Source organism: Ostrinia nubilalis, chromosome 7, assembly GCF_963855985.1.
Source record: "Ostrinia nubilalis chromosome 7, ilOstNubi1.1, whole genome shotgun sequence".
NCBI classification, from domain to species: Eukaryota; Metazoa; Arthropoda; class Insecta; order Lepidoptera; family Crambidae; genus Ostrinia; species Ostrinia nubilalis.
The window spans coordinates 279,775-302,376 of NC_087094.1; the positions used below are offsets into that span (position 1 = coordinate 279,775).

At 41.4% G+C, this 22,602-nt stretch overlaps 2 protein-coding genes and 1 long non-coding RNA gene across 7 annotated transcripts in view; 2 read left to right on the forward strand and 1 right to left on the reverse strand.

The window, feature by feature from the left end:
- LOC135073033 (uncharacterized protein KIAA0930 homolog) overlaps positions 1-22,602 on the forward strand; it is a 52,432-nt gene that overhangs the window by 10,758 nt on the left and 19,072 nt on the right. For 2 of the 3 annotated variants that reach the window (XM_063967040.1, XM_063967041.1), the window contains 4 exons: positions 844-1,004; positions 2,105-2,287; positions 13,222-13,320; positions 21,147-21,287. In XM_063967040.1, the coding sequence (XP_063823110.1) occupies positions 844-1,004; positions 2,105-2,287; positions 13,222-13,320; positions 21,147-21,287 (584 nt within the window). The remainder of the gene's footprint in view (positions 1-843; positions 1,005-2,104; positions 2,288-13,221; positions 13,321-21,146; positions 21,288-22,602) is intronic. The other variant, XM_063967042.1, reaches the window with a different exon arrangement.
- Positions 2,248-22,602, reverse strand: part of LOC135073032 (phosphatidylcholine:ceramide cholinephosphotransferase 2-like) — a 100,517-nt gene continuing 80,162 nt past the window's right edge. Inside the window, exons 1-2 of one of the 3 annotated variants that reach the window (XM_063967038.1) lie at positions 4,296-4,661; positions 2,248-3,661 (exon numbers count right to left, since the gene is read on the reverse strand). In XM_063967038.1, the coding sequence (XP_063823108.1) occupies positions 2,331-3,635 (1,305 nt within the window). In that variant the 5' untranslated portion in view covers positions 3,636-3,661; positions 4,296-4,661 and the 3' untranslated portion in view covers positions 2,248-2,330. Of the gene's footprint in view, positions 3,662-3,881; positions 4,090-4,295; positions 4,662-22,602 lie in introns of those variants that run through there. The other 2 variants (XM_063967039.1, XM_063967037.1) reach the window with 2 other exon arrangements.
- On the forward strand, positions 8,065-9,599 carry LOC135073521 (uncharacterized). The gene is made up of 4 exons (XR_010257626.1): positions 8,065-8,151; positions 8,366-8,508; positions 8,890-9,104; positions 9,430-9,599. It is a non-coding gene; the product is annotated as an uncharacterized LOC135073521 (long non-coding RNA).

The following is a 22,602-nucleotide window of genomic DNA, read 5'->3' on the forward strand; positions in this document are numbered from 1 at the left end:
GACTATGCTTTAGATGCAATTTAGTTAGTGATGAACGATGGTATTATAATGTATGCTGAGTCAGAGGCCTCACAGTAAAATGTTTAAATAACTTAAATAAAAATAAAATACTATTGTATAAGTATTAGGCAACGGTCTATAGAGATAAGACAGGCATGTACACAAATAAGCCAATTTACAGCTGGTAGTAATCTTGAGATTCAGATTCACATACGGTTGCATTGTGAAGCAGCAGAAGACATAAAACCATTTTGCGCATCGGATTCATGTTTATCTATCAAAAATGTGCAAATTCCAACATCCATATTTCATTCAGTATTATACAAAACACAGTTTTAAACTAGGTATTTAAAAGTAAATTAAATTATTTAATACTAAATTATATTAAAATTAATTTGTTTTTATTAAAAATGAACTCGTTAGATAATAATAGTGTGTAAATATTGCGTTATCTAAGAATTCATTTTCAAATAAGTATTTTTTGTTCACGAATTTATGTACATACATATACACAAAATAAATAATCAAGAAAATGGCTATATTATATTATGCACGAATAAATAGACAATTTGATAACAATTTGTAGCAACAAGCATCCCACCGGCAGCTCATCCAACGCAAGTCCCTTCGTGTCACTCATTTTATAAAGGCACTTAGTAGTTTACATTTCATAATTAAGATATAAAGTAATGAAATCTTTACCAAGTAACATTTACACAAATATATTAAGTCGAGCATAACTTGGGAGTATGTATGGTATGCAGTATAATGAAATTTGTAACGATCGATTCTTAGTAGATTAGTGGAATTGTCACGCAGGAGCTGACGATAAACGTGTTTCAGAGAGTGGGTTCGTGGTGCTGCAGGGGACGACGTACTGGACCGACCTGTTCGTGCGGCACTTCCTGTTCCAGGAGGAGCAGGCCATCGACTGCGACGACCTGCTGTTCTTCGTGCGCAAGCGCCACGTCAAGGGCTCCTCGCGCTACCTGCCCAAGTACGAGGTGAGCGATGCACGCTGCACACTGCTTATTTATACAACGAGAGATATTATTTGTCTTGTCATGACATCATATTTTCATTACATTATATTCAAGTTTTTGGTACTACCTATCTAGGAATTAAGATACAGTTATCGAGACACGTCAATGCAATAAATATCGATCAAGATAAATACCTCTTTATCTTTTTCTCATAATGTACTATTTGATATAATATTTTTTGCGATAGTAGAGCTTCGGGATTATTACTAGTAGGTAATAGTATTATCATTATACTATACCTACTATTAATTTAGAGTGTTAAATTAGTTTCTTGAAAATATGTTTAGAAAAATCTCAGTTTTAATTAGGTACATTACAATTACAAATATATTCGAAGTTATCGTTAATATTATATCAGTTTAAAGACTAGGAAAATGTATAACTCCAGTACTTGGCCGTATGTTATTTATATTCGTGTGTGCTATGCTATGCGTTATTAAGTCATCGGCGTGCAGCCGCTTTCCTGTTCTGATTAATTTATTGAATTTGTGCATTTCCTCGTTTCTAAAAGTTCCCGAACCTATACACTCGTTGTGACTCTAGGAATGCATTTACCGCAGGTGCGTAAGTACTTAATTTTAGTGAATGAATTTTCATTTAATTTCTAGTTTAGCACCATTTGGATGAGTGTTACGAAAATCTATTTTGACAAATCTTTGGTAATACAAAAAGTTTGCATTAACAACAGTATGTACTTTATTTTAAACAATATAAAAATACGATTTCTTACAATAGGCTGGTACGACAACAACTATGTACTAGTGCGCTCGTCGAGTCCGCACACAAACTAATCACAGTATATTTGCTAATAAATAGTATGTTCTTAGACTCGAAATCCATTGTTCAATAACCACTTATAAAATATACAATTTACAAAAACAAAAATTCTATCAACAGCTGACAGTAATTGATCGATTATTGTTCTCTGTTAAACGAAACGAAACCTTACAGTTCTATTCAACAATAAAAGCATAGACTTCATCAGAATGTAGAAGCGTTCGCATCGAGTCGCTCACTCGCTCGTCGAGCTATCACAGTCGGTGACCGGCGCCTTGTTGCAGACGGACGTGGACGTGTTCCGCAAGGACTCGAAGAAGCTGCCCATCGGCGACCCCGAGGTGGACTGGGAGGAGACGGTGTACCTCAACCTCGTCGTGCACCAGTTCGAGTACACGCTCACGCTGGCCATCTGCACGCGCACCAGCCCCAAGGAGCTGCAGGTGCTCAAGCGGCACTCGCAGAAGGTGAGCGTCACACGCGCTCCGGCGCCGGCGCGCGCGCGCGTCACTAGCTGAGCCGGCTGAACAGCTTGGTGCGCGGCCACGGCAGCGGCCAGTCGTAGCGCCGCGGCACCGGCCCGCGCACGTTGCGCTCCAGGTACGCGAACAGCCAGTACCACCACTCGCGCTGGACCATGTACACGTTGTAGCCCGAGCCGGCGCGGTGCGGCGTCACCAGCAGCGAGTGGAACGTCCAGAACAGCCGCGTGGTCACGTAGTACGCGATCACCACGTCCACCGTGTAGTGGCCGTGCGCCAGCAGCACGAAGCCCACGCCCAGCAGCGCCGAGCCCCACATGGCCCAGTGCACGGGCCACAGCTTGCGCGGCGAGTACTCCGCCACGATCAGGTAGCTCAGCACCAGCACCATCGTGTGCCCCGAGTATATGTAGTCCCCGCAGTACGTGTGCTTCCCGTTGATCGACAGCCCGAAGCCGGATATCAAGTAGAACATCCTCTTGATCACCAGCAGCGGCGTGGTGTTGTTGCTCTTCGGGCTGCAGTAGTACGTCTTGCTGGACACCGGCATGACGGTCACGAACATGGTGACCGAGCGGTACAGGTACAGCAGGCCGATGATGAGGAACAGGCGGCGCGCCACGATGAAGCGGTGCTTGTGGAACACGACCACCAGCATGGCCACCGTCGTCGAGATCATGATCAGGTACTCGGACACGGCGAGGCCCCAGTCCTTCGCCTCGATGTTGTCCAGGATGATGTCGTTGAGCGGCTGCGTCGTGTTCCGGTCGGGCAGGCGCTCGTGCACGAGCGACAGCGACATCATGTTGACGCACACGCACGTGAACAGGAAGAAGAAGGAGACGATGGTCTTCCAGATCTCCTTGGGGTAGCGCTCCTCGCGCACGGCGCCGGGCGGGATCTCGACGACGAAGTCGCCGGCCAGCGCGCGCTGCGGCGAGTGCTCCTGGTCGGGGTCGGACTCGTCGGGCGGCGGCGCGTCCTTCTTGGCGGCGCGCGCCAGCAGCGGCTGCCGCTGCATGAGCTCGGCCTGGCTCGGCATCTCGGCGGGGCGCTGCTGCTGCCGCGACGCGTTGTTGTTTAGGTCATTCCGCTTCAGCCGCTCGAAGTTGATGCCCTTGATGTCCTCGCGCGCGGTGTGCGAGGCTATGTCCACATCGCAGGCGGGCGCGGGCGCGGCGGCGGGCGCGGGGGCGGGCGGTACGAGCGCTAGCTGCTTGGGCGGCAGCTCATTGGCCAGGTACACGCGCACCGACTCGACGAGGGGCTCCGCGAAGTTGATCTGCTTCGGTGGCGACGGCTCCTTGCTGGGGGAGCGGGCGGAGATCGTCATCCAATCACCATTCGGATGAATTGAGCCTGGAACGTGAGAAAGAAAAATATTACAAATGTATTCACTAACGCTAATGGACTGGTTCACTCGGACATGTTTTTATCGGTCTCGTCTGTAACACGCTTAAAATTCAACTCTCCATCTTACGTAAACCTAATGTTTCTTCATACAAATTAATTTATCGTCGCGACTGAAAGCCCAGAATTATGAAATTATCGTGTACGCTCAAAATATCGTATTACTTGCCGAGTTTATAACCTAGTTATACGGAGCACTTAGTCATGTTTAGTCTCTGTTGCTTTGTGTCACAATCCGGTTTCGCGCAGCGATAACTGCGTCTCCCACCTATTCTAGAATTTTCAGTTTGTGTACAAACAACGTGCGGTATCAATAGCTGCGGAGATACGGTTCAAAGACCGAGGGCTACGATTGCGCGACTGGGAGGCGACAGCCGGCCCGATGATAATCAGCCGCTAATGTCGGCGCCTCCGCGGCGCGCGGCCAGCGCTGCCGGGGCCCGCGCCCCGCGCCTGCCTAACTAGTATACATTGTCCGTGTCAGTCGATTTCTCCTATGGCACTCGCCCCGCGAACGTGTCGGTGCACGCTAGTTTTATTTACGAACGTATACATACGGGAACATCACACGCTCCCCACTCACCCGATCAATGGGCGAGCTGTCATTGTGGCCGAACGCGGGCGCTCATCGATTCGGCCGCTCGTCCTATGCGCCCGTTAGAAAGCCGGAGCCCCGCGTCCAGCAAAATCACACTCACATAAACGAGGTCGAAATGGAAAACGATCATACACACTGCACAGCACGGTAACGGGATCGTAGAAAGGGGCGTTCGCGGGTGAGCTTCACGGACTTCACGGCGGCGGGCTCGTACTTCGGACGGCGCTTTCGATCGCGATAAAAAACGTTTTTCGGAGCGGGTAGCTGTGAGCGCGCTCGCAAGCTGTCGGCCGCGTACTAGAAAAGATGTAACACTGGTTGGCTTCGGTCGGCGCGGCGGCGCGCGGCGCGCTCGGGCTCCGTCGGGCGCGGTCGCGCGCACTCGGCTCAATGGAATAATTACGCGCGTGACGTCACGCAGACGGCCCCCGCGCGCCCGGCGTCGGTGCAGCCGCACCGAGCGCTCCGCCATCGCGCGTCCTCATCCACATCTCCGAGCTTATATCGACGGCTAAACGTCCCGAGGTTAATGCACCGCTCGTAAATGATACAAACAGGACGATGCATAACAAAGCTATCGTATTTTTATCATATCTCGCGTCGTTTGCAGGTGTGGGACGATGAAAGGCAATAGAAAGGAAATTAGTTTGGCGTGCGTGCGCTTGTTGTTCGTAGTCTGCGAGCCGGTTTCCGCACCGTGTACAGGACTGGTTCAGATTCAGGGGTGGCAAGTTTAGGATATGATTAGACAACTACGCCGTGAGATAATTATAATCACATCTTAAACAAGTAAGGGACAAACTTAGTATTTTGAAGCGGAACTTTATGTTAATGTGTGATGACGCGCGTCCTCGCCGGTACCGGTACACACGCACTGCCGACACCATCACACAAACCGGTTGTATCACTATAACGACTCTTCCGAAGAATGATCCACGGATTGACATTGTGGAATACGTGGGCTTAACTGATTGTACAATCATTCAAATTGAATTCGAGGGAATTTATACTATTAAGGCTGTTTAAGTAAAATATCAGTGTATGTATGTTAAATTAAAGAATGGGGCAATTACTGTAAAATTTACGGATTGTATATTTTTACTGCCCATCATAAATACTGTTGAAGTACAAAGAGCCATGCAAATGGGTTATAAACATTATCATCAAATTTACTTTCTGCTGCCGGGCTGTGTTAACGTCAAAAGACCTAATGAATATCGACGACTCCATACTCTAATCTAGAATTTAGATAGACAAGACAGTTTTATCATCAGAATTACACTAGCTTGTGCAACTTTCCTTAAGTATAAGATAGGGTCAACTACAGAGTGTCTTTTTCTAGGTCATTGTACAAAGGAACCTTAAATCCTAATTGTATAATCCCCCTTCAGAAGACATCAACGCGCCACGAAATTAATTACCCGGTGTAATATTTTTTTAATTATAATTGTTTGAGAATCATTTTATTAAACGATAAACATTCCTAATAGCAATTACATTTTACACTGAATTAAAAATTCAAATGAGTATGTTCGTGTGTACGATATTACACATAGATGTAGAGAACTCTGCTTGTCGACATTTGAGCCTCGACCCATATCTCGATAGGGGTTGTTGCCAACCAGGGATTCGGCCCTGGATCACTATCACTACATACTATAAAACAAAGTCGCTTTCCTGTCTGTCTGTCCCTATGTATGCTTAGACCTGACAGTGATTCAAGAGAGAGGTTTTTTAAATTATACCTGTGCAAAGCAGGAGCGGGTCGCTAGTTTCTTATAAACCTAACTCACCACCTCTACGCTCACTGCACACCGGACTTCCCAAGTGCTCCAGAAGCTATATTAAAATTATGACTGAATCAGTGTATGAGTCAGCAGGAATCGTAACTATGTACGCACTATAATTCCTCAGTTACCATGCGAGTCAGAATATAAACGATTTGTGTAGGTAGGTATCGATTTAATGACAAGTACGTTGATGTTTCTTTAAAAGAAATATTCCAACATTAATAATACTAATGGCATGGCAATAACATTAATTAATCATACCTTTATGTAGTTACAAAGGCCGGACATGGGCGGATTCTTGCAATCTTATGGGATCAAGAAAAAAACATGGTTTTGAAAGTGATGAATAACGATTTCCAATGCTCGTTATTAACCGACTGCACATGAAGGAGGGTAATGTTTTTTTACGACCAAAACAGACATTAAAGCTTTCTGGTTATCGATCAAAAATCTTCGAAAATATTTCTAGGGATGATTTTTGTAGTCCAATCGCACAGGCGCTGGTTAAGTTAGTTAATAAAGTAATTGTGTAATGCCACAAGTAATAACCCAACCGCCTTTTGCCGTAACAGTAGCCCTTCGCAGCTGGCCCACTCTGTTTACGCCGCTAAGTTACCGCTCTCCTTCGCGAATCGAAGCCAAACACCTAGCCCAATTGAAACCCTAAAGTCAACCCGATTAAGTTCAAAACAACACGAACAGCTGCTCCCCAAGCCCTCGATATCTTTTTGTTGACAGCCGCTCAGCTCCGATATTGGGTCAGGTGGCCATTGTATTGAAATTATAAAAAATCATTTAGGACTGGGTCACGTTTTGTCTGTATCTAGCTTGATTTAGGTTTGTTTGAAAGGTTAGTCGTTTAACAGGGAATGAAAATTGACCTAAAAAGTGTGAAGCTACAACTCACTCAAGCCTATTCATGTCAATTTCGTTCACTGGCGCCTTTTGTTCTAAATTCCGCTCCCACCTGTCCATTACCTAGTTCAAGGAATTATTTCGCCAGGAAAATGCATAGAATTGTATACCCACCAGCCGTGGGTAAGTAACTGGTGGGTTATGTGGGGCTATTCGATGCGTAATGATTGCACTTGATACAAATTCACAAGCAATGACTGTTTAGATCGGAGCATGCACGCACACGAATGTATTTAGGTATTTCGCTGGTACTTTCCACTAAACCAGTTGTATTTGTAAATCTGCTTTCGCTCAATCTGTAATTAATCGTAAAAAATGAAGGAATGAAGTTAATCAACTAATAATCCGGTTTACGGTGTTGGGTAACAAATGCTTAGTAAATTCGTTTCAAGAAGTTGCTCTGATGTGAACTCGCTACGACTACGACACATTTATGAACTTCCATTTTATGACGACTATTTATTATCACAAGAGCTTATTATACAGTGACCTCATACCAATTAATTAATGTTTGTTTCATCAGGCTTCTGTACAGCTTCCGCTGCTGCCACTGATTAGGCGTCACAGAAAACAAGTGCGCTGTGAAAACATTTAACATTCTGGATAAGAGTTAGTGACAAATCTATATTAATAATTTCGTCAAGGGGTACGGTAGACTGGATCGAAACCTTATATGAATAACAAAGCATAAAAAAATAACGATTTTGAGTCGACAACATATATCCGCAAAATTCGGATAATGGAGAATTTCGTTAAATTCCGATGGCATTGACAAACAAACCGCTGTCGCCATCTTTAGTAGTTCACCATCCACTCACTATGCGATCAACGCCAAAAGCTGGGTTGTCATCGATCCATAAATAAATGGAAATCAGTGCGTTTCGGGATTTTTATGATAATATACTCTTTGTTATGTGTTTTTTCTTTAAACCTGGTATTGGCCGATTCAACCACAAAAAAAGAATATTAGCCATAACCTTATAAGTTGAAGTTCAAATGTCAATGTCATTTAGTTTCGCGCAGTGATAAATTCCAGTGACATGCAATTTTTGTAATGGTAAAATACCTATTTGTAAGAAACTGCAAACAAATGCAAATGTGCAGTCGATGTGTGGAATGCGACAACATTATACTCGGTAAGCGGCTTAATATTTTTTTTTATTTAACCCGAAAAATAATAATAAATGACCACATGCATAGCCTGTGTTGAGTTGTTATCAACATAAATACAGAAACAGACACGATTTTTGCACCGTTTTTTCTAATAACCGAATAGACTCCTTCATGCGCAAGTTCCACTTGAGCTCGGCTGGTTCTTATTATAAATAATTGTGTAATATATTTTTGCAGATAATTTCAATTATTGCGAGTGTTGTGGCTTAGAAACAATTAGGCAGTTAAGAATAAACAAGGCTCGGGCACTATCAAACCTTTTTCCTAAAAAGCAAAAAGCTGCTTCTGCTGCTTCACAAGATTTATTTGATGACTTTCAGGTAAGTTAATAGTGTAGGTCACTGAGTAAAGTAAAATAATAATAATAATAAATACACTTTATTTATCTTTCACAGAGGTATAAATAAATATAGAGGTGGGAGGATATACCTACACCTACATACATTCACAATACTTATTATTATTTGAATATTTGTCTAAAAATAAAATATATTTCTCTTATTAAACTCAGTTAGCTCAGATGGAGCGCGACAACGGAGAAGTAGAGGATGTAGGTTCAATTCCTGCATGTGGTGTATTTTTTCAGCACATCTTATTAAATTTGTTTAATAAGAGTAACACAATATAGCATTAAAATTTTAAATTAAATCTTTAAATTAAAGCTTTAAATTAGCTATTCATAAATATATTTCTCTTTTAAGGTTGATAACGAAGAGTTGACGCTAATCGAGGATTCATTGATGATTGATGATGCTTCTTCGGACAACAAGAAAAAACAGCTACTGTCAGTCAGCAGTGATGATGCTTCTTCGGACAACAAGGAAAAACAGCTGCTGTCAGTCAGCAGTGATTTTATTTCTTTAGAAGAAGAAGAGAAAGAAAACATATCAAATGGCGGGCAGACCCCCGAAAAAACGTAAATATTCAAGCAGGTTTAGTACAGAATATCAGCCCCCCAGGACTAACTATTTATATTTAGCACTTTTTGAAATAACACCATTCAAGTATCAGTACATTCAGTTGGTTCTATGATTTATGAATGTGTTCAATGTCAAGCACTTCATTTTTTAGGTGAAAAAATTAAAAATCATTTTGAAAATTGTTGTCATAATGGGAAGGTATACATAGACCCAGACAGTCTTAAAGCCAATTCCAGAAATATTATTAGCATTTTTTGAACCAAACAGAACAGATGAAAGTGTTCGACAATATCTTTACACTGAAATTCCGACACATTTCAGATTTATCCATGGACAGTGGCAACCACGAATATCTCAGTCAGCGGCTGATAAAGTAATTGCAAGGATGTATAATTATTCCTTTTCTGATCGGGAACGATATTATCTCCGGCTATTACTTCTTCACGTCAAAGGGCCGACTTGCTTCAGAGATGTTAGAACTTATTAATATGAAAATAAATTATTTACACATCATTTCGAGAAGCTGCTCAAGCAAGGGGGCTACTTTTTGACGATCAAGAATGGGAAAGGTGTTTGGATGAAGCAATTGGTTTGAAACTTCCTCGGCAATTACGACAGCTGTTTGCGTTAATTTGCGTGTTTTGTGAAGTAACTGATCCTAATGCTCTTTGGGAAAAATTTGCATCACATTTTATCGAAAACTTTACAAGATCCCGCCCTGAAATATAAATAATCCAAACAGTTGGCTTTACAAGAAATTGATGAAACATTAAAACTCCACGGAAAGAGACTAACAGATTTCGGACTTCCGGAGCCAGATATTGATGAAAATAGTATTTTCTTATCTGATCCCGTTTCTGACTATTAATAAGAGTTATTTACATAACCTATATTAACGATTGAATTTGATTGTTTTGTTAATTTGTCTTAGTTTATTTTGAATGTTGATTTAAAATAAAAATAATTTGTGTAAAAACATTTGCAGTTTTTATTTACCATAATAATATTTATTAAACACAACTAACGAAGCTATATGAATCTATATTTAATATTCTTTGAGAACCGATGACTACAGAAACATCTATCTACATTTTGCACCTAGAATTGTGTATCATGAGTCAAATTGCACCCGAGCGAAGCCGGGTTTTCATCTAGTATTATAATATTGTTTATACTATGGTAAATATATTTGCGGTTGCAATTAGCCACTTTTAGTTCGTTGCATGTGAACCCGTACAAGCGTGGCGCCTCGCGTGACCGCCTCGCGGCCAATCATTGCGCAACTAGGACTTACACTATTCCATTCTGCATGCCATCATATAGGCAAGTAACTTATCGATACCTAATTAAACTATTTCAAAAGCTTCAATGCGAGAAACGAAGCTCTTGTTTTGTTCCATACTTTATGTATGAGTGTCACATGACGAATCCATCTTCCTTATCCATATTTCTGCCGCCTGACAAGGAATTATTCATCGCAACAGAAGCGACATTCGACCAAGATGTAATATTTTGTTGCGCCTTTCCATCACTATTGGAAGTTTTTATCAATTCCACGAATTATCATAAATATTGTACAATACCTACCTAGGCTTGTTGATGTTTGCGGGATTATTTTGTGAATTTTAAATAGTCACATAAAATGACTTTTGTCGTAGGTATATGTATGTATACAGAGGTACTTGACCTGACTAGGTAAAAAAAAAGTTATATGAAAAAGAAAGGCAAAATAAATACAAAGGCAACACATTGGCAATTTCTCCAAACAAATCTAAACTTGAGACAAAACGGACTCCACGCTAATTAGTATGTTTCAAATCTCAAACAAAAGGATTATGCTTACAAAAATAGTTTCTGAATTACTGGAATAAAACACTCGTGAATATTTATGACAAGTCTGCAATTTCATTTTAAACCCCTAGGACACTTCTATTTTACCTACTTCTTGATTTTTCATGGACTTTCATGTCTTTAGTTCCATAGTCTTGTGAATAATCGTTGATTTTAGTGATTTGTGTAGAGTATTGTGCGCTCACGTTTGGTACATTGTGCCACAAAATAGGATTGTGCTTGTTACGCATTGTCGACTCCGGCGCAGCTCACCGCGCGTGGGAAACGCTTTTGGGTATATTCTCAGGACGGCAATAGGGAGGCATTCCGGAATGTAATGCACCCACAACAACCCTTAACAGTATTAAGAAACGCAGATCTTGGATTTCTGTTTCTGTATGATCAAGGAAGGTAGACCAAGCTATTTTAGCTTGTGGGACTAGCTGTGCTCGCTACTTCGTAGGTAGGTACGCGTGGAAATATGTACTTTGAATAATATTTCCCGTTTTTGTAACATTTGTCTTTGCTGTTCCGGCCCTATTGGCTGTAGGGGTGATGTATAGCCTAAAGCCTATCTTGATAAATGGGCTATCTAGCCAACACATTTTTTTAATTACACCAGGTTCATGAGATTAGCGCCAATAGCGCGTTCAAGCAAAAAACAAACACTCAAGTACAAGTAACAAGTACTCGTATTGATAACGATAGTGTAGAAGTTCTATGAAAAGAGCCTACATACTAATTAGAACTTGAATTTTAACTTGATTTGAAAGTTAATGTAGATCTATACAGATTTTATCATCAATGAGATCTGCTGTCTCTCATGGTGGCCATCTATGATGTATTTTTCCCTAAAATATCCAATCAAATCAATTTTAATATTGTATTCACTAGCTTCATAAACGCAGTTCATTCAATTCATATTGTTATTACTCGTAGTAGTCTATATTTCCATGCTAGATTTCGTGTAATCTTTAAAATAGGCTCCCGACATGTGAGTGTTGTTTGTGTATCGTAGAGTTGAAAACCGGTCTAGCTACAATAAAGACTGCAGTCGTGTGTAGTGTTGTGTGCATTGGCAGGCCCGGTGTGTAAACAATGCGAGTCAAGGACGCTTTCGTTCGGCGTATCCACAAATTAGAATATCGTCGGCCGCCAACTGCGTGGGAGCTAATGTGTGCAATTTGCGCGAGGTGCATGCCTGGTGCTCCCGAACTAAAGTGCTAATGCTAACTGCTTTAACTGACTTGTGGTAGTACGAGTAGTATAAAAAACGGCGAAACGTGTACTAACTGGGTTAGTGATCATGTGCTTATTAATCATTGTATCGTGTTTTGCTGTGAACTGCGCGGCTTATTGTCGATAAAATGTTTACGAGCGTCGAAAGTGACGTCACCGCCTGCGATGAAGCGCTATTCGGGGACGGACTTCAAAGGCTTGTAAAGTTGTGAACCATTAAATTGGCGAGTGTTATTTTAAACAAACAAGATATTTTATTACCGTATTTGGTCGCCAATAAGTTTAAGGTTTGTTTAACATTAATTGATTAAATTGGTTTTGATGGCTTGTAAATGTTCAGGCTCTAACAATCGTTACTTGAATGTGCACTTAGTTTTTTTCATGCGGGTATTACAAAAACTTGTCTGTCATTTTTTATCAGTTCTGAATACCTAGGCAGATATAGAAGTGGCCGACACCGTTCGCTGAAGTTTTATCTGCCCGAAACTAATCTCCACGTGTTTTTCTGGGATAAAAACGACTGTTGTTTATCCGATAATCACTTCTTTATCTCTGGGTATTAATGATACTATGCGTTATCATAATAACGTGCTTAATCGCTAGTTATGTGATTAACTAATTATAATCCTATGATGGATATAGTATAAGACTGAATCGAATTCTTTCAGAGAATTGGTTATTTTACAGTCCATTTGTTTATTTATCGGGACAAACTTAATCCATGTGGGTAAAAATACTGGTAATTTGGTAAGTACCTACCTAATCGAAAAAAAATGCTGGTTGTGAGTCGGTCTGGCGCACCGAGGGTGAGCATATAATTTTGTAATCACAAATAAATTTAACAACGTGTTATAGTCCAGTCATTTGGTAGTTTTACCGGGAATGTTTTCATTCCTTTCATTTTCAATTGGTATTTCTATAGATTTCGATGTGCTCACTACGAATTTCAACTTTGCGACCTCGTATGGTTGCCGCTCGCGCCACCATATTTGAAAACGGTGACGACCCCTTTCCCGGTTGACAATAATATGTGCGCCTGCGCAGGTGTACGCGTCGCCGAGCCGCCGCAAGATGGACACCAAGGGCGAGGGCGAGGAGATGACCTACCCCCACATCTGCTTCATGGTCGACAATTTTGACGAGGTGAGTTGGAATTTAATTTATTTTAATATTTTAATAGAGTCTATTAAATAGACTAACGCCCGGTTTCCTAATTGAGTATTTCAGTTTGAGCATGCTCATTTTCTACTATAATCCTATTTTTACAGGTTTAACTTCATAATTAAGTAAAACATTAGCACGCTCAAACTTAAAATCTCTACTCAGAAACCGGGGGTGTGTCAGGTGCATTCGACAAAGTGACTCTTCTTTATGTATGTAATCAGGTAATGTAATAACTTTTACTTTTCGTCTGTTTGATTTCGGTCTAAGAATATTATCGCGGTTCTCGAATTAGTATTGTAAGTCCATTGAGCAAGATGTAAGAATCCAATTAAACTTCTTCAATTATTTCCCTTTACATAATTAGATATCTAGATTGAATAATAATATAATAATACCGTTCATACCTCAATTACTAATTAATTGGTAAGAGAAGTTGTGTAACAGTTTATTAGAAGGAAAAACCCGATAGTTGCGCAATTTTAACTGGATGAAATTCTAAGTTTTATTAAAAGAGTTGTATTTTAATCCCTAAAATAGTAATAAACATTCATCTTTTACGACTGTAATATGGCGTACTTATGTTTAATAATAACTCGTTGTCTGGTAAACACGCTGCAGATAAGCGCGCGGTTGAAGTCGAGACGGATGTCCTTGGCACTTCTCACTGAACGTTTAGATTGAGCGATGTACAAATTGTGCGGTACAAAGCACAGCATAAATTGCGATTGTCCACGCCAGCCTCTGTGACGAATCGCTGCCCAACGTTTCACAGACGATGCGTTGCTGGGATGAAACAAAATATTCTTTACGGCTTTGGACTAGAGTCCAGCGTGATGCTCCTGGGAAGCAAGCTGGTGTCGTCCCGACAATGAATTGGGAACCGCGCACCATTGGTCGCCAATAATAACACTGATAGTTTTAGAACGCGTTTAATTGTTTTGCCCTTGAGTGCGGTCCAGGATCCGTTGAGAGCGCGGCGAAGATTTGGTTTCATACGGTATGGTTGCGGGAATTGGGTGTGATTGACGCGTACCACTAGGTACCGTCTTGTGAAAATGTTAATGTTTAAAGATGGGGGTTGAAAGGGAGAGTTTTTAATAATACCTATGTATTTTGATCCAATGATGCAACTTCTCCGCTTTAGTGGATCGTATCCATATAAGTGAATAAAGTAACTTGTGTTGATTAGGCGATGCATCATCGTGATGACAATGGAAAACTGTTTTCACGTGTACGACAATACGGACGCATTTCGTTTAATCATAATCGCCAATATTCGATTTTTATCTTTGCCTAGGAGCAGTAGTTACGTGTAGTGGTAATGTTAATGTTATCGATATGAGCAGTTACTATAGGTACTACTGGATTTGATTTGTAATCAGTGCAATGTTTATCGTTAACCCGATAGCGCTAGGTTTTATTGCTGACCCAGCTGCGTCACCCACGCGGCATCAAAGCCATTAAGCGCAATTGGGAAGTGGCCGCAAGTCACCGCGCGGTTATGTCACTGGCGAAATATGTTGGTAGCAAAGCAAGGTAGATCATAAAATGGCCAAAATATGAGATTTGGTATAAGACGGTTTGGTACGGAGGTATACGACGACTTAAGTAATTGGCACCAATCTCAAAAAAATAATTTTTATTTTATTTAAATATGTTATAGAAGTTAAATGGAGTCGAAGTTAAATTACCTAATATGTATTTGACAATCAGTAGGTTTAACACTAACATCTTGTCGCTTATTATCCTCAGTGACAAAGCTACGATTACGACGCAAACGATTACAGCTAGGTTGAAGAGATAGCTAAGAATCGAGTCCAATGCCTGTACTTGACCGCGTTGGATCGCCGTGGGAGTCCGTCCTGCGTGCGACGGCGCTCTAGGGTTGTCAGCGTCCCAGGTGCAATCCTCTACTGGCTACAGTCTTTTTTCCCTACAAATATTTTATAGATATTTGTCACTACAGACAAGCGGATCATTAGGTAGGTATCTACGTTATTGCTTTTTTATACCTATAGCATATTAGAATTTTAACGAACCTACCCAGTTTGTTAACAAATTTCATCATAATATTGATCCTACTAACTGACTGAGTTATTTAAATTGATCATTAAAATACTCCAACTGGTTTTTGTGACCTTGCTTCACACATACCTACTTGCCGAAAACTTTTTTGCGTTATACGAATACCTAATTGGTAAGATATTTCAACATGTTGTTTTATCGTGCATATTTTTTAGGGTGGTAAACCACTTACAGGTTTATTTTTTAAATCTTCAGCAACCCTAGGAATGGCGTGATCGTAAAAGAACGATGAAATAGAAAGGAGTTAGCAAAATTCAGGAATGTTCCCCTACGACGAGCAAAAATGTTTATTTATGCTGTGCTGATAATCACGAGGCCGGCAATGTGCGCGGCAAGATCTACCAAGCACCGCCTCGCCGCGGCCGGCCCGCGTACTAATTGTCTCTTAATCACCGACAGCTTACATTGACACCCGCGTTGCAACTCCAGCGGCACTCGAATGTGACTCATTTCTGCAGCATAATAGACAGCACAATAGAATTCCTAATTGCAACTACTGTGAAAACGTAACGCTGCGCCGATAACAATAAACCGTTATCGTCGGATTTGTGCGCTAGTGTCCGTGTTAATATTTCACGGCGTGCATTGGTTTGGTGCATTCCGATTTAGTCGGGTGCATATAAATAAAACGTCGCATTGTGTAGATCGACAAAGCCTGCGATAAGCGCTGCGGTGCACCATCGAGACTAGGACTGTAGTGTACCTATTTTCGTAGATACCCAAGTAGGAAGTTAAGTATTGTTCCATAAATACCAGGTTTGTTAATATGTAGAGGTAACATTACCGTCAGGCATTGATCCGCTAACCGCACGTTTCCGCTGGGCGCTGTGGCCCGCGTGCGTCAGCGCAGACTCACTTCACTGCTATGTAATTCTTAAGCTAGATATTATCGATATTCATTTTATGAACCTAGTCTGTAAAATTAAAATGGTATGCGGAAATTTTAAGTTATGCATAAGGAATTTTTTGACAAGTACCTACCACCGGGGAGTCCTATAAGCAAAATTTCTGACTTGCGTTTACACATGATGTCTACCAAATTAGACGGAGTAGAATTACAAAACAAACCTAAATAAATACTATAGACACAAGTGATGGAGGTTAGAACTTGGAATAAGATATGCACAATGTCATACAGTGATAACGCTCGTAGATGGAATTGAAAATTGTCTTGTTTTCAGTTATCATTATCTCTTTTCATGTGATAAGCTGATAAGATAAACATCAAGACCGTCTCTTGGCAAAGTCATTGTCCTATTTATTATTTTCAAGTGGGACTGGTTGTCGTGGAGAGTAGTTGAACAGAAGTGTATTATAAAACTCTTTTATGTATTTATCAGATACTCATACTATTTCTATATGACTGCTGATGGTTTATGCCAATTTATTTACACGTGCAGTGACAAAGTGTATTTTAAAAACACTTTCGACTTGTATCGTAGCATCTGTAGCAACAACACTGTAGCATAGCATTTCCCGAATACAAAAGACTACGAGATTCGTAGCGCTTGTTACTCGGAAGGAAAACAAAACTAATTTTACCCCGTGTATTTTTCAACACACGTTCACATCGCTTTTATCTTGCTTGAGGCAGTTTGAAATAAACCGAGTTAGAGCTATCTAAATGAGCGGCACACTCGGTAAACGAGTTTTCAGAATTCTGATCGAAGTCATCGGTGGTCTGTGTGTAATCGCAAGTCATGCTGGGGGAAATAACTGCTGAAGCGTCCAATTGGGGCAGCGGGCCTGGCAGCCGGGCGGCTTGGAGCCACTCCAGCGGTCTCTTCCGCTCCACAGTATTGACCCGCGGCGATCACTGCCAGAACCGAATCAGTATCTAGGTTACATTCTAGCACAGTAAGCAAGGCGGGTTTTATCGCTGCTAGCTGTTGTATTGATAAATATTTACTTGTTTATATAAATGGTTGCGGTGACTAATGGTCCAACATCCAGAAGGTTCATGTTCCCCGAATGTGAAGTGGCAGTGAGTAAACTGCAAGATCGGCTAATGTTTACAATCGGGGTGGTGAGTCAGGCTGGCGTCACGCGGGCACAGCGTCATGGCCGCGTCGGTGCGCAGCGTCACCCTGCCCGCGCCAGCAGTGATTAACGAAAAAAACAAGGGTGTTCATTATGACCAATCATGTTTACAAAATGACAGCACTGGACCAGTGTCCAATTTTGGACCAGCTACCAGTGTAGCATGCGCATTGCGTACCGAATGGTAGATAATGTACGAATGTAGGTAGGTAACATAAAATTATCATAGGCATGTTTGATATTGACAAATATTTGAATGGCGTTACCACATTGGATAATGCAGTACTTATAATTTATTAAAATTAAATAACAGCTAGCCTAGCATTTCTTTGGATAAACCATTAATTATTCTATAAATATACGTATAGGTAAAATGATTTTAAATGTTTTGTGTATCAGTATTTCTCATTACTTTGAAATATAATTAAATCGATTTATTTACATATTTTCACATTAGCATGCCTAATGATAATAATAAATGAGGCATGCTGATGCTCGTGAGTGAGTAATAAGTATGTGGAAAGTTTTTACAAGAGATATTTGGCAGTATTGCATTTTGTGCGGCTTTGAGTGGTCGATGGGCGATGGATGACTTGGCTTGGCGCCGCGCCAGCTGCTCCTAGGCTTCGGTGTGAAAGTGGGTGAACAAGGCTTAATTAGAACCTATAATATACCGTATTGGGGTCCTTACAGTCTTCTTTATCCTGCGGACATGCTGAAAAAGCTAATTCAAGTATCTAAAAGTTTTATCTATCCATTTAAAAATTGCAACTTTCAGAGGAGACATGAGACATCAACAGCTCTTTAAATTAACTCAAATTCATTGCCATGTAGGCCCTTTCATGCGTTATTCACCAGACGCAAGGGCCTGATGTGTCACTGCTTTTCTGATCGACAGTCGATTCGATTATTCAATTAAATGGTCTAGGGGAAAGTTTTAACTGGGGTTTATCGAATCCGTCACGGTAATGCTGGCGCTACGAAACATGGTGTCAACTCAAGCGGCGCAATATGCTTGCACTGAAAATGAAATTTAAAGGTAGAAAGCTGGTATACAAAAACGATTCACTGTCGATGTCGCCGATGTCAATGATGTTTAGTTCCGTTATTGCAGTTCCATTAATTACTACAGTAGTCAATAAAAGGGTTGAACCCTAAACAATTTCATGTTATGTTAATTATACACCAACAAGATATTTATTTATACTCGTAAAGTTAAAAAACTGACTCAGTAAAATGCGGAAAATATTTAACTCATTGGAATATACCACAAATAGTGACATACGTAGTTATTGTGCTTTGCGGTTGAGTTCTGGAGATTGCAATTTTATTGTAGAATGATATTTTATTTTTTACTACGACGAGGAAGTTATCTTGGCCTGTATCTTATCTGTCTGATGCATTGTTGCTGTTCATCATAAGATCTTAATCTATATTTGGATTTATCTAAGATTGTGAAAGTAGAAAACCTATCATTTAAGGTTACGACAATGCTACGAGTTTCATTTTAAACGCACTTAAATGAGAAGAATGGCAGATGCATAAAATGCGGCATTTGCTTTAATTGATGTAGTCAAGAGACTAAATTAGAATGAAATGTGCACAGCGTCGCTTGCGCATGGCACAGCCTTCGCAGAGGTGACTTCGCGGTACACACAGACATAGATACATGTAGCATGACAATATTATGTATCAGTATGTATTGTGTTAGCATTAGCGTTATGAGTAGGTACTTGGTAATATTTGTTTGTTAGTTATCCAAATTAATCGTGGTAGTTTATTCAGATATCAAAAGTTTTATGATATTATTACTCTTGATGCAAAAGAAATAAGATGATACCTTCTATTACAATAACAATATTTTTTAACAATCTAGATTTTTCTTATCGTGTTTCGTATTAGATCTTTCTCGATAAAGCGATAACAATTTCTCATATCACAGCACATTCGGAACGAAGGATTAAGTAAATGTGTGTTGTGTTCGTAGATATTCTTATTTATTCCTCAGGTATAATAATTCTTCTTCAAACATTGGACAAATTGTGATTGATTAACTGCGAATAGGAATTTAAATATTACATATACATTTTATACATATTCTTGTCGCGGTGGCTAGTCGGATTTACTCGATACATTTCTTGCGCCTAAATAGCAGGACAAGATGCGAGCACAAAAAAATGCGAGTTACAAGACGCAAATGCTAGCTAGTTGTTGTTTTGTTGAGTACCTAAGTATGTATTGCATAATAAGTAAGTGAAACATTGGTAAACAGCGCAACAATAAATTGGTAAATAACAGTAATTTCAAAATAAACATACTAGTTAAATGTAAAGTGTAGGTAATGTGTAGTCATAATTTGCAAGGTAAACGTAATATCAAAAGAGCTCGAGGTTTGTTAAATAATCAATGAACGAAGCCCTCGCGCGAGCACCCTCAGTGAATATTAGATGGCGGATGCGGGCTCTTTCGGCCTGCCCTTTATAAACAATTAGCTGACCTGATCGGTCTCGTAGGGCTCCGCATGCTTAATAGCCACCAACACAAATTGTCATACCTACAACTGGGTAAGATGGATGCATAGTGTGTTCGACGGTAAGAACGCAATTCATAGAACTCAATACCAACGTACAAAAAGACATACAATTACTTACTTACACTTTTATTTGAGCATTGTATTCCGTTATCAGATAAACTATAGCATTTAAATAAGGCTTGTGGTTTCTTATGTAACGTGCAATATTACCATGTTAAAATGTAATAAGTACCTACGTGTTTGAATGCTCACATAACCGTTCAACAAATTCTCGTAACATAGGTTAAAGGTTTTTTAACTACTTGAGATATCATATTTTCCACTAGTATCGAACACTCATTAAAAATACATAGGTAAAAACCAAAAATAAATAATGTGACTATTGTTAAATTATTTTATTAATTAAACTGGAATCGTGACGAAATTTCACATATCAGGTTTTATTTTTGGCAGGCGCTCTTTGATTCTGATATCCTCATTCGTTATCGTTTATTGAATACTATTTTTGAACGAAGATATCTGTTCTGGTCTAACCTTGAAGCGTGGAGGAGCGTGTTTGTAACTTTATGACTTTTTTATGCATAACAAGGCAGGTATTTGACCTCAATCGCCCCTGGTGTTAAGTGAAATACTTCTAAATTAACAGCCGCGGCAGGTCAGCGTGTAAGCGAGTGCTCACACCTGCTGCTGAGCCAGTTACGGGCGTTCTTCAGATGAACGGTGTAATTGTTATGTTTATAAAGCACTAGCGGCCGCCCGCGACTTCGTACGCGTGGAGGTGGACCTCGTTTTACCCCCTTTGTTCGTAAAATCTTTTGTTAGATGGCGTTTCACGGCTTCCCCGTATGAATATTTACGAACGTCAAAAACAGTAGTTGTCCAGCGCTGTAGATTTTAACCAATGACGATAGATGGCGCTTTTTGGACACGTCTTATTTATTTATTGAAATTTATTTGTCACATATCGTCATAAATTATAGCCTATATGTTAATTTGAGTTATAAACAATAATACTGTAAAGTTTCAACAAAATCCGTTTAGTAGTTTTTGCGTGAAAGAGTAACAAACATCCAGACATCCACACAAACTTTCGCATTTATAATAGTAGGGTTGTTGACAGTCGTGATGATGTCGTGGTGTCCGGCAGGTGTTCTGCGACATCGTGGTCCGCGACGGCGAGATGGTGTGCGTGGAGCTGGTGGCTCGCGGGCGCGGCGGCGCGGCGCAGGCCGTGATCTTCCTCGGCTCCATCCGCTACGACGCGCTCACCCGCGTCTACGACTCGAGGGTGAGTAACCACTAAGGCCTCAGCCTCGAACTTAGCGGGCAGCGGGGCGGCGGCGGCGGCGGCGCGGGAGCGGCAGGATCTTATGCGTAAAATCAAATGGACCGGTTCTCGAAAACAGCGGCGCGGCAGCGGGGCGGCAGCGGGCAACGAGCGGGCAGCGGCGAGGGAGCGGGCATCGAGCGGGGAGCGCACTCCTTCTTTTGCCCACAATAAATCGAGCGTTAGGAATAAATTTGAATCGAAATAAAATTGTCGCCGTTGTTCAGACATTTCGTTTGCGAATAAAAACAAATATCTCGACAACACAACCCCGAACACAACACTTCGCCGCTAAAGCGCCGCGCGAGCTGCCCGCTGGTTTCGAGAACGGGTCTGCGTTACCCGCCCCGCTCCCGCGCCGCCGCCGCCGCCGCCCCGCTGCCCGCTAAGTTCGAGGCTAAGGCCTTAGGCCGGGTTCCCACTATGCCGGACCGGCAGATCTCCCGGTCCGGTAAAATCGCCGAAAGGCCTAGCGGCGGTACAAATTGTAAGAAAGCTGTTCACATTATCCCGGATCCGGCTTTTTCGCCGAGCCCGGCATTTTTACCGAGCGTTTTGTCGCTACAAAATGCCGGCAAAATCACCGGACCGGAGTAATGTAAACGAGTTGGGGCCCACCCCGCCGCGCCCGTGCTTCCCGCCCCGCCCCGCCCGTGCTCCCCGCACTTCATTCGGCTCGGATGTCGGATCCGGTGATCCGGTGTAATGTGAACACCCTTGTCCGGTGTCCGGTTTCCGGCAGAAATGCCGGTCCGGCATAGTGGGAACCCGGCCTAACCACTTCACCAACCTCCAACTATCTTCGCGCACTAATGTCCAATGCGGGGAAAGTAAAATGCGGAAGAATGTCCAAATTGTCTAATACGGAATATTGTCCTACTTTAACAACTCGTGGCTCCGTTTCAATGACCCCGGGGGACACCGTCCGTGTCAGGTCTTAGAGGGTAGGCCCTTCTAGCGGGGGAGTCCCACATAACCCACTGGTAATCTCCATCAGCCAGTGGTATGCTCAACATTTCTTTACCATCACAGCTCATAACTGTGATAGGGTTCATTGCAGCCAACACCAAAACAATCAAATCAAAACTCCATCCTCTTCCTCAGGTACAGTTTTCCAGGTTATTTTTAGGGATTTCCTATTCTGTAATTTATACTAAAGTACCAACGTATCTATAATTTTGTTTGCTTAGTTCACAAATACCTACCCATTAGCCGCGTTAAATAGTTCTTGTTTGTTTGCTGTAAATGAGGCTTATACCTAATTTACTTTAACTAA